At 39.0% G+C, this 16,256-nt stretch overlaps 2 protein-coding genes across 22 annotated transcripts in view; one reads left to right on the forward strand and one right to left on the reverse strand.

Annotated features, from left to right (window-relative positions):
* Window positions 1-710: 710 nt before the first annotated feature.
* On the forward strand, window positions 711-13,696 carry padi2 (peptidyl arginine deiminase, type II). 4 transcript variants are annotated; one of them, XM_044212217.1, is made up of 16 exons: window positions 711-996; window positions 5,160-5,331; window positions 5,951-6,020; window positions 6,325-6,386; window positions 6,884-7,001; window positions 7,476-7,628; window positions 7,821-8,011; window positions 8,444-8,547; window positions 8,908-9,019; window positions 9,195-9,302; window positions 9,970-10,121; window positions 10,298-10,445; window positions 10,634-10,727; window positions 10,843-10,922; window positions 12,115-12,258; window positions 12,398-13,696. In XM_044212217.1, the coding sequence occupies exons 1-16, from the start codon at window positions 842-844 to the stop codon at window positions 12,629-12,631; spliced, it is 2,097 nt and encodes a 698-aa protein (XP_044068152.1). In that variant the 5' UTR covers window positions 711-841; the 3' UTR covers window positions 12,632-13,696. The 4 variants fall into 4 exon arrangements, with proteins under 4 accessions (XP_044068152.1, XP_044068144.1, XP_044068172.1 ...); XM_044212209.1 differs by having other exon boundaries at window positions 717-996; window positions 7,818-8,011; XM_044212237.1 differs by lacking the exon at window positions 711-996 and adding an exon at window positions 2,700-2,926.
* rap1gapb (RAP1 GTPase activating protein b) overlaps window positions 13,096-16,256 on the reverse strand; it is a 98,594-nt gene continuing 95,433 nt past the window's right edge. For 16 of the 18 annotated variants that reach the window (XM_044212144.1, XM_044212153.1, XM_044212084.1 and 13 more), the window contains one exon: window positions 13,096-15,259. In XM_044212144.1, coding sequence (XP_044068079.1) covers window positions 15,182-15,259 — 78 coding nt within the window. In that variant the 3' untranslated portion in view covers window positions 13,096-15,181. Of the gene's footprint in view, window positions 15,260-15,402; window positions 15,451-16,256 lie in introns of all 18 variants that reach the window. The other 2 variants (XM_044212066.1, XM_044212056.1) reach the window with 1 other exon arrangement.

A 16,256-nucleotide genomic window follows, 5' to 3' on the forward strand; every position in this document is an offset into this window, starting at 1 on the left:
ATTTATGCATGTGCCTAGAGGCCATATTATGGGCTTTAATATTTTTATTAAAAGCAGTAGTAATAATAATAATTAACTTTTTTATACAACTCCTTTCAAAACAAAGTTATAAAGTGCTTATATGATTAAATATTAAAACATTTAAGCACAACAATTAAATAAAAGCAGGCATATAAAGTACAGAAAATTAATACAATAAAAAAGAAATTAAGAATGTTATTGTTATTGTTTATCTATCGTTATAGTTTATTTTTGCTATTTGTTGAATCATGGTAATGTGATAAACATTTTGTTTGTGCTGGTTATAGTTCTTATTAGATAATGTATTTTAATTGTCATTGATTGTGTAGTGTTACACCTGAGGTCAAACTAGTGGAGCTGTGAGCATATTTCAATAAGCAAATGTGTGTGCAGAGGATGTAGAAAGTTTGCTATAGATTTCATTCATGTTGCTGAACTCTCAGCTTCAGCATGACTTATCTATGTGCTAAATATCAACATGTTTTGGCCCGTCTCTGAGAGGCAAAATCTTATCAAGTGGCAGTCGGTGGGCAAATGCTTTCCAGCACCATTTTCCTTTGAATAATAAGAAACGCTGTGCTGCAGAACAGAAGCCTCACCTGTCCAATCAGCAGTCGCACCGTTCAGAGAATTAATCCCAGGATTTTACACAGTGTGTTTTTTCTTTGCCATTTGCTGCCAAAAATGCAAATACGTGCCTCTACTCATCAGCGGGGGTTGTCTCTCCTGTCTCAAATAGCCTAACACATTCCAGGAATAAGAGGCTACCGCTCCATACGTCCTTCATCAGTCATCAGTCTGAGGCAAACCACAACCAACCATGTTTCAAGAAGTTTCCCAAACCGACAAACCTGCTTTCTTACTCAAGAGGAGAAAAGTGACCTCAGAATATAATCGGACATGTCGTCTGGGCACAGAAAATCCGCAGAGTGCCATTTACGTTCTTGGCACCTCTTTGAAGGCAAACCTGAACAGGTAAGCTAACCTGAACAGGTAAGAGACCGTGAACACAAACGCCATGCAAAATACATAACCTACATGTTGCATGTTATTAATGTTGCTGAGGAGGTTTATCAGTTTCAGATCGAGTTGTTTGCCTTAATTTACTTTAATTCTACTGCCGTGCAGCCTTGGAGACATTACAGTTGTACTCCTTAAGATTTCAGTCCTGGTTGCTTTGGCGACACCTGTAGTTACCTCGCGGAGAAGTTGGCACAATATAATGTTCTGCTCGAAGTTGGAGGTGTGAAGCCTGTCGCCTGCAGCTCTCCATCTAACAGTCCACAGTGGCTGCTCCTTATTACTCCCTGCAATATTTCCAGCTGATCCGCTGTCAAAAAATGCCGGAAAACTGACTGTTGTTTTGATGAGTGCTACGTTCACTGACAAACACATTGCATTTCCTGTGACTACTTCATAATAAAAGTCAACTCGTGTTTCGCCAGTTAAATGCTTTTAATGTGAAGCTGCAGCAGTAAAAAGAAGAGAGGGTCGCACTCAGAAATATATCATTCAGTAAGTTTACTTGATCGTCTCTCTCAACGTTTTCTGCCATCCGGCGTTCATCACCTTCATCAATGTGTACAAATGCATGGGATACAATCCCTTAAGGATGCCAGGTAAGTCAACAGGTGAATGCAATCGCCAATCACTGTGACTTCACTCGGAATGGAATCACATATAACCTCAAAATCAGTCATTGCTGTGCACTGAACCTCTATACACTTTCACATGAAGCGTATCAATCAGTCGGACATTCCGAATAACAATCATCAAAACCATTACAAAACATATGGTAATCACTGTGGGCCTGAGGTTTCTCACCGTTCAATAAACAGATCAAACCAATAGTCAAACAAGGGATCATTATAACTTCCAAAAGATAGGCTACATCATTTGTTATTCAAGCCACATGTAATATCCGACACAATAAAGTTTTGAATCATTTCCTCAATCCCTTGCAAATATATTATTATTGCAGTGACTACTCGAGTAAAAAGTAAAAGTACAGTTTAAAAAGGGACGTGAAAAGTTACCGTTCCTAAAAAATAACAAAAAACTAGCCTACTTTTTTTTACTTATTTGCGTTACTTGTAAGGAGTTAGGCTACTACCCTACCCACCCCTGTACACAGCCCATATAAATATTGCAATACTTTCATTTGTGGGCCATCGGCTCAATCGCCATTGCGTTACCTCATTCGGCGATAGATAGTGACTTAACAGACATTTATTTAAATGAAAATCTTCGAGATTGTTACTTTTAAGTATCCCATGGAGAAAACCCTATGGGAAAAAAATAGTGTGTGGCTCTTCACCGCTGCGCATGCGTGCCTTATAGATAACAAATAGGCCTATCACCGTTATATTTTTGTAATATCGTTATGTGAAAGACAAAAACTACTACAAAGCACACGGTATTTTTATTTAGGCTGCATTATTAATACATGTGCCAACCTTTTTTTTTTTTTACTATGACGGTTGTAAATGCGAACCGTGTCTCTAAATAAATAGGTCTAAATACAAAAGACCTAAGGCAATACAAAGGGGATGGCTAAAGAGAGAGCGACGGCCAAGCGACAGAGGAGAAAGAGAGATAGGTGACATGGGCGGGGGGTTGGCAGTTGGCTGACCAATGAGCGAACACAGAGGCTTAACCTTCACTACCTGCAGCCTTTATTATCGCTTGCTGCTCACAGCCCATGTCAGTGTGCAAGACTATTTCGTTTTCGCTTCCTGCCAACGGAACAACTGTAGGGCATTTACTGGAAATACCAGTTTGTCTGCTTCGCACGCTGGGGCATGACCGCAGCCATGATTCACCCCCGGACTCTCAGAGTCGATTATGACAAAACTACAAGCGTTTTATGCGTGGTCGGCTCGGAGCTTAATGTGAACCTGAACAGGTAACTTGAGGCTCTTGTCATTTGCAGTGCGCACACACTCATACACACAATGATTCATCTGGACTGTATGCGTTTGCAAATTGTTTGGGGATTTTGGGGAGTTTACTTAGAGTGTCTCTTAAAGTGTGTCCTATTATATTCCGGAGATATTTCTCTTCTGAAAATATTCTCTTCTATTCTTTCTAATACCTTGGCTACCACTGCTGTTTGCGACAGACAGCATAAGTCTAGTGTATGTTTCCTCAATAGACAACCAGTTTAACAGTTCAGCGTTCAGAGCTAAAAGTTTAGATTCGATCTATTGATTTACTTTTAAAAAAATCCCCATTTTCATGAAACATACTCTTAGTTGCCAGTTTATTAGGTATACCTAATTTAAGCTAATACGGTGTAATACAACAGTCCTTCAATAAATCCTACCTTCATAAAGTTTATAATGTTTAGTTTTTGTTGAAACTTTTTTAGGGAGGTGTAGATTCAACTTAATTTTGGCAGCTACAGGTATAGTGCTGTTAAATTAATTATTCCACCCCATTTATATCAATATGAGTAGACTAAATATTAGAAACACCACTCAGGATAATGTAAAACAGTTCAACAGCACCACAAACTACATCCTCCATCTTCATAAAGTTGAATCAGTGACTCTTTAAAACATTTTCAACAAAAACAGAACATTATAACCTCCACGAAGCAAGAATTACTGCTTTGTTGTATTAGACAGCATTTGTACTTGTACCTAATAAATTGGAAACAAAGTGTATAAGAATTCCATTGTTAACCCACATCAGCAGAGCTGTGGGGAGGATATCATTTGCATGCCGATCCTGGTGATGGCGGACCTCACTGTTCTTTGTTTTGTACAGTGGAGAGAATCAACAGTCCTCTGTTGTTACTGTCCAACAGGAGAGACTTTGTTGTCCAAAAGACTTTGTTGTCCAAAAGACATCAAAGTCTGATGTCATTTGAAAGGTATGTCATGTAAAGGCCCCCTGTTTTTAAATATTAAAGAATAGGTTCACCTTTTTCAAGTCTATTTAAAAGCAATGCTCACTATTGAAAGAGTTATTGGTGGCTGTAATCATTCCCCCTGTCCATATTGGCCGTGAAGAGATCTCATCCTAATGTGTTTCCAGTCTAAGTGGTGGGGGACAAAATCCCTACAGTCCTAACATGCGTCAAAACCTGCTGTTTCTCTTCCTTGGTCCGTGCAAAATGCATTCAAAGTTCAGCTGAAGCTAAAATGAGGTTTCAGCAGTTCAAGTTAGTAAAATGAAGTGGATATCTTCAAAAGTAACAATCTGTTTAGTACAAATTCCCTTTTTGAGATTCTGTGGACAGTGTTTTCTTGCTGAGCTGCGTTGGAAGGGTAGTAACACAAAGAGGGGATTTTATAATAAAAAGACAGTTATTTTGGAACATACTCACTTGGTTTGGCAAAGTCAGACTGCTGACGCCTCGAGAATTAATTTTATCCCCCATCACTTACATTGGAATCACATTAGGAAAGGATCTCTTCACAGCCAGTGTGGACAGGCGGAGTAACTGCAGCCACCGATAAATCTTTCAAAGTACATACGGGCATGTGAGTATTGCTGTCTTTGGTGTGGACATATACTTAAACACATGACATTACCGACATTAAAATAGCTGACACATGGAAAACCTGAGATCAAATAGTAGTATAGTGTGAGAGTATCAGGTGTCTTGGTCCTTAGGGAGAATATGTCCTCACCTGAGACTCATACCACGAAAAGCTTCAGGTTTTGTGGAAACAAGGGGAGTTTGTGGCCTGGAGGCGTCTATTAATTCTGTCAGACTCTGCAAGTGAGGCATGGTGGAATTTTTGCCACCTGCTTTTCTAGTTCTTTATTCTACCACTTTTAACATACTCTGCAGTTTCTATTTGCAACTTCATGTCATCATGTATGTGTGTGTGAACTCACATCACCCGAATTCATTACTTTAATAAAACCAACAGTTGCAGCTTTGCTGTCTAAGCAATAAAGAACACAGACTGACTAACTTTATCATGACTACAGCTGCTACTTTGGTTCACCACCTGTTAGGAAATATGAGCTTGTGGCTTAGCTGCGTACGTCAATGCTCTCCCTCACTTGTACATAAACAAATACTGGCACACTTACTCACGTATGTGTTTAATGCAGTATCATTGTGTTGTGTGAACACAGCCCTAACATGCATCAAAACCTGTCGATTCCCTTCTTCTCAGGAGTGCCCCACCCAACTCAAAGTTCTTCTCTGTGAAGTGCACTTCCAATGTTCAGTACAGCATCAGCCCCCCGCACCAGGAGACTACCCACCTCTCGCCCATCCCTCTCAATGGAAACTCAATGCTATTCATCAGCATGAGTCGTGCCAGTCAATATGAAAATGATAGCAAGGTAAAGTAGGACAGAAGTGCATGACACTGTAGTCACAAGTCATATTTTTGGATTTCAATATGTGCTGATAGTATGGCAACAGTTGCAGGAAATGAGCTATTAGTTGATGAGAAAATGCACACTCATGATTCAAGTTCATGTGAAAACATAGTCACAGTTAAATGGTATTCACCTGAAGTTAGTTTTGCTAGGAGTGTTAAGAAATTTCCCTGAAACAGTGTGCCAGTATTTTTGGAGCAATTTAAAAATATTTGCATTTCAGATATTGGATATTAATTACTTTCAGAGGCTGAAACCAAACCACTGAAACAAAAATCTGTGACTTTTAAACTGAATTGTCTGCAGTCATTGGAGGAGTTTTATTCTTTAGAATAGACTTTTACTAGAAATATATGTGTCTTTGTACCTTTTTGCTTCTTTAGATTAATGATTTATTTATTTATTTTATAATGCTTTTCAAATAACCAGAGGAGATATTCCATATTGAACCAAGCTCAAGAGCTATTTGCTTTGCAATGTACAGTACAACTCATAATTTGCATTCATGTTTTCTTAAAGATTTCACAATCATCATATGTCATTTTGTACATAGAAATGACTTGTGCCTTTGTTTTATAAGCTGTCTGTCCAGTACTATGGGGGGAAAAAAGAGGTCTTGGGGAGAGCACTCCTGCACCTGACAGCTGTTGGTAAGTTAAAGCAGAATTAAACAGCACACATTTTACTTAAGACATTTTTTTTATAACAACCAATTATTTGTTTAACCTTTTCAGTTGGTCTTTTGCCTGCATATCAGCAGAGTATTAGTGGTAAATGCACATCAAAATCCAAACAACTCCTACAACGGTCTATATTTGGATATCCTGTTGATTCACATTTTGAAATTTATATCAACAGTCTTTTGAAAACAAGAGCTTTGATATGAATCACTTTCTGGAATATTTTGGCCATGCAAAGACACTCTGTGATAAAAAAAATGTGTCTGTCACGCAGAGATCTCTCTGGATGTGGATGCTGACAGAGACGGTGTTGTGGAGAAAAACAACCGTAATAAGGTGAACTCAAATGTGTCAGTTTTAGATGGCAGTGCAAAGTCTGACACCTAATGAAGGAGATTGTCTTCTTTTTACTTTCTGATAAATAATAACAAGTGTAACAAACTGAAAAAGATTCTGTTTATGGAATAAACTCAGTGCTGCATAATGATCATTTTAAAGTGTTCCTGCTTCCTATTTAGTTGTTTTTAATGTGTCCTGCTGCCTACTGTGAATAAGATAGTATCTCTGTACAAGCCTGAGCAGGACCTGGTCAAATACCTTTCAAGTTTTTCCACTTTATTTAACTTCTTTCTCATCTGATTTTTTTTTTCTCCACCAGAGGCAAGATCGTTCTGTGGCTGTGTTGTTTAAACATGTTTTTGTTCCTATATTATTTGTGTTTCGGCAGTTTGATAAGTCGAAGTCTAAGCTGTTTCACAAAACTTTTTGTACCTTTTAGATTTTCCAGCAAACTGTGAATCAAACTCAAATCTGTTTTGTTGAAAACTTGTTAGGGAACCTGGAAATGGGGTCCTAACGAGCATGGAGCCATCCTATTGGTCAACTGTGACTCAGAGCGGACCTACTGGAAGAAACCAGACAGCGAGCAGAACTACATCTCCAAAGTGTCAGGTAAATAGTACAGCTTCTTGTTCACCACTGAATTCTCTCTTTCACGTTCTCTCTTCCCTCTGCACCATTAGTTTTTTCACCGCTGTTGTCTGGATTAAAAGGCCGCTCATATTTGCTTTTGCAAAGTCAGCAGATTAAAGTGGTGATATGGTAAATCAGTTTGATAAAACTACAAATCTAGAGACCTCTGTGTGAATGTAGAGGGCAGGTTGATAAAGTAGGCCTCTCTAATTACTTTGTAGTAGACAAGCCAGGAGAGCTGAGCTGAAAACACATTTATTATGTGTGCATATGTACTTCCCTAAAGTTATCATAAATATTACCCCATATTGACAGTAATATTTAGCTTCAGAGTTAAAATCACTCAAGAACATTTATGTCATCTATCTGTTACATGTACATTTCAAATCTATGGTATCTAGGATTGAACGACACACCTGAACAACATTAACAGGACTCTTTGTGGATGTACAGATCTGAAGGACATGTCTGTCATGGTGTTGCGGACCAGAGGCCCAGCCAAGCTCCCAGAGGGCTACAAGCTCACCATGCACATCTCTCAGGGAGACGCAGAGAGTGTCAGAGTCTTCAAGTCCAGATCCTCTGAAGTGGTGAATAATACCCTGCGTGAGTAAAGATGAGGGGGGAGAAAGCCCCAGAACAGATGATGTAATGTGCATGTAATTCAGCTGGCTAGCTAAGGCACTGTGCTGTTTTGATCTGTTATCTTTAAACCATTTCTACTAATGTTATTTATTTATTTTTTCCCAATTAAGCACCTCAGTATTTTAACCCTTTTTGTTGTTCTTACTTCAGCAGAGAAACTCTTCTATAACTACTTTGTGAAGGAATATCCACTGGTCCTGAGTAGTGAGGTCTTGTCCCAGGAAGTGCCTTACCTCGGAGGCGTAGCAGAGATGAACTTTTATGTGGAGGGCCTCAGGTTTCCTGACAAAGACTTCGATGGGCTCATCACCATCAACCTCAGTCTGTTGGAGCCCATCTGTGAGGTAAGATCTGCAACAGATCTTATGTTGTTTAATTATTTACTCTAAATAATATGTAAAACTGTCTGTGATGAAATTGTAAAAACGATATAGTTTGATAAACATTATAACTCAAGGTCTACTTAATAGTTTATTTTTCAGTTTTCAACTGCATCTCAGTCTTCCTGAAAGCTCCCAACAAAGCTAGTAGGTGGACCTTGAGATAAGATTTTTTGGTCAAATCTATAATTTCCACTATTTCCAAGGTGACAAGAGCAAGAATGAACTTTCGTGCTCAATAACAGCATAACTGAGCTTGTTTACTAAAACACAAACGTTAGGTCAATTTTGGATTAAATTTTTCTTAGATTAGATTTTTCTTTAGTCCAATTACTTGTGAATTTGAGTTTATTTGGTTTAGCTGGCAGGACTCAGCAGCCTCTCATGTTTTGACAGGGTCTCCCTGAGACGCCTATTTTCACAGACAAAGTCGTGTTCAGAGTGGCACCGTGGATCATGACACCCAACACCCTCCAGCCTGTAGAGGTGTTTGTCTGCAGGTAAGAGCAGACTGATAAATAATAAAGATGATGGTGACAATAGATGTGGCAACAGAATGTTACAGTGTTACACATCCCCTTCATTTTTAAATTATTACACATGTAAATGATGAGTCACAGCAACACCCACGTACCTAAGTTTTATCTTTGCGGTTTTACATGGCATTATTGTTTTTGTTTATTTATGTATTTTATTTTTTTGTTTCACCCAAAATAATTTGAATTTGGATGTTGATAATGATGTTGGTTAATGGTAGAAATTGAAGTTACAGCCAGGTGAATTTACATTTTGAAACGAAAAGAAGATTGCAAAATATTACTTGATGAAAACTTCCTCTCTGTCTGCGGTTGCCTTCTTAGCACATCTGATAACTACCAGTTCCTTAAAGGAATGAGGAACCTTGTTGCAAAGAGCGGATACAAGCTCAAGATTTGCCATGAGTATGAGAACAGAGGAGATCGCTGGATGCAGGTAAGAAAACTAAATGTGTCACACTTTAATTTAAATTACAGCTTCAACTGTCATTTTCTGTCAGAAAAGTCTCCTTTGTTTTTAAACATCAGTTAAGTTATTGTTGTTATTAAAAACCTCTGATAAGAGCTGAAATATAAGGACAGCAGAAATATAACTCATATCTATTTTTCAGGATGAGCTGGAGTTTGGCTACATTGACTCACCTCATCAATGGTTTCCTGTTGTTCTGGATTCACCTCGAGATGGAAAACTCCAGGATTTTCCATATAATGAGCTACTGGTGAGCGACAGACTCTAATGTCTCTTGAAAGGAAGTGTTTGGTGATACAAAATGCTTTTGGAAATGGAAAAGTTCTGATAGTGGCATGATTTTGTGTCTTATTTTAAAAGTCCCCCTCCACTCAAAAATGTGTTTTGTTGATTGTGACTTCACTTGGAAGTTTGACCTCCACTGCGCAGAACGATGTATGTGCAGATTTTAACACTTCAAGGCTGTTTTCACATTCATCTGCTGAAGGGGGAACATTTCTTTGTGCTTACCTTAAATATGTGTTTAAGGCATGTATGTAAGAGCAGGATTTTGTGACATCACAACTAGTTTGGAAACCAGTTGTGGTTCAATATCCAACTTAAGCAAGTGTGATGTGGGAACTTGAAACTTTCAGTGCACATACACTGAAAAAAATAAATTTTAGTGTAATAGGAGACATCTTGCTTCCAACAGTTAAACTTTTGAAATAAAAAATATTTGCGTAGTCATAGATTCTGGACTTTCTTTCAATTAGGGAGATAGAATAAATCTAATTTTAAGCATTTTAACTCTGATTTGAATTGATTTGATTTGATTTTGCAGGAAAACCTCAGACACAAATTGTTGTTTTCATAATTCAGTATTTTCATATGTCTTGAAACATGGAGGGAATTTTTAATCACATTCATGTCCTCAGGGCCCCGACTTTGGCTATGTGACGAGGGTGGCCCAGAGAAAAGATGTGAGCAGTCTGGACTCATTCGGTAATCTGGAGGTTAGTCCTCCCGTCACTGTGAATGGAAAAAAGTACCCCCTGGGCAGAATCATCATTGGAGTGGCCTTCCCTACGTGAGTGTGCAACAGATCCAGAGATGAGTCCCCTGATTTACGAAGAATATGAATAATTTGTGTATGAGAAGCTCTTCATATGATTAACACATCTAGTTTATTGTTGTAGGGCAGCACAGTAAACAGAACATGTGGCAGAAGATGTGAACATACTTGCATCTCTCTCTTTCTTTAAGGGCAACTAAAGGACGGAACATGACCAAAGTAGTTCAAGACTTCTTGAGGGCTCAGAAGGTTCAGGAGCCCATCGCCTTATTTTCTGACTGGCTCCTTGTCGGCCACGTAGATGAATTCCTGACTTTTGTTCCTGCACCCGACAGAAAGGTAAATATTCCCTTTTAAAAAGAAACCATTAATCTGCTGAACTGAAATATGAAATAGTTAGAAGACAGGAAGCTGCTACCTGTTACTGGTTGATACTGACATACTGTTACGTACATTATGGGATTGTATAAACTCTCAGGATATGAGACAGCCAGTGTTATCTTTGTCTCTTGTGTTTCTGTGCACAGGGCTTCCGGCTGCTGCTGGCCAGCCCAGACGCAGGCTACAAACTATTCAGAGGCTTACAGAATGATGGACACGGACAAGCCAAACTGTTTGAGGGTAAGCCTCTCTTTAAAAATATATTCTGTGGAAAATCTAGTGTACAACGTGCATCTTAGCAATGAACAAACTCATCATATACTTAACACTCACTCTGTAAATCACTTCCAAAAAGGCCTGAAAGATGAAAAACCAATCACAATTGATGAGATTCTTAATGATGGCAGTCTCCAAGATGAAAATAACTACGTGCAGGTGAGTGGGATTATAAGGTTAGACTCAAGACCAGAAAGGATGATGAAACCATAGTTCATTGTGTGAATGTCCAAACATAAAATTGGCTTCCTGTTGGGAATGTACTGTAATCTTCACTGTGTGGTCAAAAGTATGTGGACAGCCAGACATTACATTTATCTTATTGTTGAATATCTTATTCCAAAACTATGCTTGTTAATATGCTGCTATAACAGCCTCCTCCCTATGTAAAGGCTTTCCACAGGATTTTGGAACCTGGCTGCAGGGATTTGCTCCCATTCAGCCACAAGAGCATTAGTGTGAGTGGGCACTGATGTTGGCCGATAAGACTTGGCACACTGTCAGCATTTCAGTTCATCCCAAAGGTGTTGGATGTGGGTAGGTCAGGGTGCTGTGGCATTAACATTTCCCATCTTTGGAACTAAGGGGCTAAGCATAAATCATGATAAACAGCCCCAGACCATTATTCCTCTACCACCAAACTTTACAGTTGGCACCATGTATTCAGGCAACATACAGGCATACAGCCAAACTACAATTCATCCATCAGAAAGCTAGGTAGTGAAGAATGATTCATCACTTCAGATAACATGTTTCCACTGCTCTTGAGTCCAATAGGTCTGCTTTACACCACCCCAGCCGACATTTGGCATTGCTGATCTCAGTCATGTGTGTTAATGGCCTCATTGTTTAGCTCTGCGAGGTTGGGTGTGGCGAGACCAATTATCCTGGCAGCGGTGTTGGTTATGTGTGTGAGTTTGGCACACTTAGTAACAGATAACATGTTAAAGAAGCACCGAATAATGCTCTGGTACAACAATAGGAGGAGATGGGGCAACATAGACTCCTTTAAGATTGTGGATGACTGATACGCTAGCCTACTAAGTAGCAAGAGTGTCCACATACTTTTGGCCACATAGTGTACTTTTTGTTTGCAGCAAAAGTAGCCCAAACCTTGTCTTTATCTTGTGCCATACGGGTACATTGTTCGGTTTGTTTTTACTGTTTGTTTTGTTTTTATTGCTTATTTTGTGACACTTTGTAACATTGGTTTTAAGAATTGCCATAAGAGTCAGAACAAGACAGAATGTAATGAGCAAAAATGAGTTTTAAAAACTTTATAGTGTCTGTAGTGTGTATTGTACTGTATATGTAATGGATGATGTCTTTTTTACCGCCTGCTCCCTCCCAGAGCTGCATCGACTGGAATAGGGATGTACTGAAGAAAGAGCTAGGCCTGGATGATGAGGACATCATCGACCTGCCAATACTCTTCAAGTTAGTGGTGGAGGAGGAGAAGGAGCAGTACAGAGCAGTGGCTTACTACCCTGACATGGTGTGTTCAGAAATCTGTGATAAATTTCCAATGTTTTTTTTCCAATTTTAGAGGCATTAAAGCACTCAGTTAGAAATACGATGTAAGTAAATCTAGGAGCTGATAGCACAACTGTGAGTCTCATCCCATCTGTTTCCAGGTGAACATGATTGTCTTGGGGAAAAACCTCGGCATCCCGAAGCCCTTTGGCCCCAAGGTGAATGGACGCTGTGCCCTGGAGGCTGAGATGTGCTCCCTAATGGAGGGCCTGGGCCTCAGCTGCACATTCATCGATGACTTCGCCTCCTACCACAAACTGCTGGGAGAGGTGCACTGTGGCTCCAATGTCCGCAGGCAACCGTTTGACTTCAAGTGGTGGAACCTGGAGATGTGAATGAGAATTTAACAATGGATGGAGATGGGTTAGAGAAGCAAAAAGAGGGTTGTTTTCAAAATACTTGACTGTTTAAGACAACAATAGCACCTTGAGTTAGCTTTAAGTTGGAAGAGATGTTTTTCTTGTCAAAGCCTTAAAAGTCTCTATGTCTTAAAATCATGAAATGTTTAATTGTGTTATCAATCATTTTGGAATACATGCCACGTTTTTCCAAATAATGTTTCTTTAAGATAATTTTTCTGACATTTTTGCTTTGTTGGAGTCACAGTAGAGAGAGACAGGAAAGGCAGGGGAGAGAGAGCGGGGATGATGTGCAGCAAAGGTAACTGCAGTTATGACTCAGCCTTAATAATGGTATGCACTCTACCAGGGGTGCCACGTATGCCTCATTTTTTTAACAAAATACTTGCACCGTAACCATCAACATTTATGTAGGAAGAATTACCCCAGGGGTTATGATCTATTGTACGCATCTTCATCTTTATTAAACATTTTTGTTGGCTTTATTTACAAAAAGGATGAAAAGCAATATTTACAAACAAATCTTTTGAACAAGGGCTTAAGCAGACTGTTGACAAGAACAGAAAATACAATCATTTGAATCAAGCACATAGAAGATTCACTCCCAATCATGTTGAGGTTTGGACCTGCCGTTGGCATACAGTGCAAGCATAGTTAGATGAATGGTACCACATAGTGATATGCTATAATAATACAGAGCCACAAGAGGGCGAACTTTATCTACTCAAGCATTTCCAAAGTCAAGAAGAAAATCATTTGAAATCATCATAAATCAATTTAAAAGGCTGTAATAAACAAATGTGTAATTGTTACAGAAAAATTCTCTCTGTAATTTTTTCTATGCCATATTTCAGTATAGTCAAATGCAAAATGTTACTTTGTTCTGAGTGATTTGTAGGTATAAACAGCTGTGTTGCATTTGGTCCAGTGTCTTAACTCTATTGTACTTTCACAAAGTGTAAATGCTGTCATTAATTCACTGTAGACAATACATCTCATGTCCGCTTCACTCATATCACTGAAATAAAACAAATCCATGTATCAGTTCTTTCCTTCATAACAAACTGAAGACAGGAAAAAGCTTCTCCGCTCAGGAGAGGTGAGGTGTTTCAGACACAAGTTTACTGTGGTCAGAATTCAACACAGTATCACCATTCATTAGAACAGATATGTACAAATAAATACATACCTGCCTAGTTTTACATTCAAGCCAGCTGGCAACGCAGTGCCTTTAAATATGACCCTCCTTCCAAGCAGCTCACGTGACACAATCATTAAAGAAGGCAACTTCAAGACGAGTCACAGTCTTATTCAGCAACAAATCATATTTTTCAAAAGGTCAGTATTTCGAAATAACGCAAAACGTAGTGCTTAGGTCACGTACATATATTACACTTTACAAATAAAGTAGGAAAACTGTGGCATTTGGCTCTCTATCAGCAATGTGCACTGCATCTGGAGATGTTGGCTGGTTTTCAATAAAACACAGATCACAGGGACAACACCTATGTCAAGCATGGCACCAATGTACAGAGGAGAGGTTTTTGGCAAGCAGATTTACATCATGCACAGTACTGTTGTATACACACACCTGTACACAGACATCAAATCAACAAGTGGTGTGTGACAAAGAGTATTTGGAGACAAAGGTCTAAACAGTACTACCTTGAAGTGTGGATTGAGGATGCATGTTGCTGGTTGGGGCACTACAGTAATTATGCATTTTACTCTTATTATATAGTATCAATAGAGTCTACAGTTATGTTAAAATATTTCTGTTTCTCTACAGACTTACTGTGGTACAATAAAATTTTGAATTTAAAAATTGCAGATACATATATTTCACCCTTCACGCTCCTAGGAGGAAGGTGACTGGTGATATTACTGCCACCAACAACAGCATCACAGAAGTACCCTCCATCAAAAACATGACAGATTTACTGAAAGCTGTCATCAAACACGACAAATATCCACTGCAGAATACTCAGAACAAAGAAGAATAGATCATCAATAAAACACAAAAAGTGGCCTGACAGACAGCCACACACCCGGTACATCAAAGTTAAACCCATGTACAATATCACAGTGGGATGTGTGGTTGACATAAAAAAAACATTTTCCTCTCCAGTGCAACTCTCCTCTCTATAGACCCACTGTTTCACCAGTTGTTTGATCGGTCTCTATTTCTTTCAACACTCTTTCAGTCACAAGATTAAACCTCCGTTCAAATCCTGATCTGTAGTGTTTACAGTAACAATCAGGTTTCAGAGCTTACTGGCCTGAAGAATGAGCAGGCAGCGAGACTTATTCTGCTAAACCACCTGATGACACCAGATGACAGTCAGTAGGTATACTGCATGGGTGTGTTTCCTTTGCCTTGAGCATTCAAGGGGTTCCACATAGAGCTGGAATGAGGGCGACAGGTAGGTACATGTCCATGGAGCTGGGTGTCTGTCATGACAGGCAGCAGATCCATGCCAAACATACAAAAGAAGATCTGTCAGTCTCTTGATCTGGCTTCTAACTCTACTCCTTGTCTGCGTCAGTGGTGGAGTTCACATGCCCTTGGCTTGTTTGTGGCAAAAGATGCCTCTTATGGGAATGCTGAGACAAAGGAGAGGTGGAGAAGCAGGTGAATGAGGGGTTAAAATGTGAGGAGAAGTGATTGAATTGAAAACAAATGAACAAAAGAAAAAACAATCTTTATAGTCATACAGTCATTAAGTAACCCCAACATTATGTCCAACCTGAAAATGGATGTTGATGTAGTGATCAGAGGAGTGTGGCTAACAGTTCTGAAAACAGACAGAGAGATGATGGCACAGTTAATATCGACAAATACAACAGAAGACCTGAAAACAATACAAAACATCAGAATAGGGCGACAACTACTGATCATTTTCATTATTGATGAATCTGTCTATTCTGTTTTTAGTCATGCTAGTGGCATGGCTCTATGGATGGCAATCTCGGTCTGTCAGTCAATCCACCACTTTGGTCCACACCAGAATGAAATATCTCAACAACTATTGGATGACTTACAATGGCATTTTTTATAGACAATCATCCTCCCCAGAAGAAGTATTCTATTGACTTTGGTGATCCCCTGACTTTTCCTCTAGCGCCACCAGGAAATTCACATTTGTGGTATGGTGTAAAGCGTCATGACAACTACTCGATGGATTGCCATGAAATTTGTCACAGTCATTTATGTTCCCCTCAGGATGAATTGTAATAACTTTGGTGATCCCTTAACTTTTCATCTAGCGCCATCATCAGGTCAAAATTTTCATTTGTCAAATACTTTGGTTTATGACCAAATACCTGCAAAACTAATTCAATTTCAATTTATATAGCGGCAATTCATAACAGAAGTTATCTCATTACACTTTTCTTATAGAGCAGGTCTAGACTGTACTCTTTATAATATTAATGACATTACCAGCAGCCTCAGCTGTACTTGTAGTAGCTGTAGTAGTTACATTTTGTGTTGTGTTTAGTGCTAATTACTTCATGTTAGCATGCTAACATACTAATCTAAGATGGTGAACATGGTCAACATTAACATTTAGCTCAAAGCACCACTGTGCTTGAGTACAGC

The sequence above is a fragment of the Siniperca chuatsi genome, linkage group LG2, assembly GCF_020085105.1.
Source record: "Siniperca chuatsi isolate FFG_IHB_CAS linkage group LG2, ASM2008510v1, whole genome shotgun sequence".
In the NCBI taxonomy this organism is placed as follows: Eukaryota; Metazoa; Chordata; class Actinopteri; order Centrarchiformes; family Sinipercidae; genus Siniperca; species Siniperca chuatsi.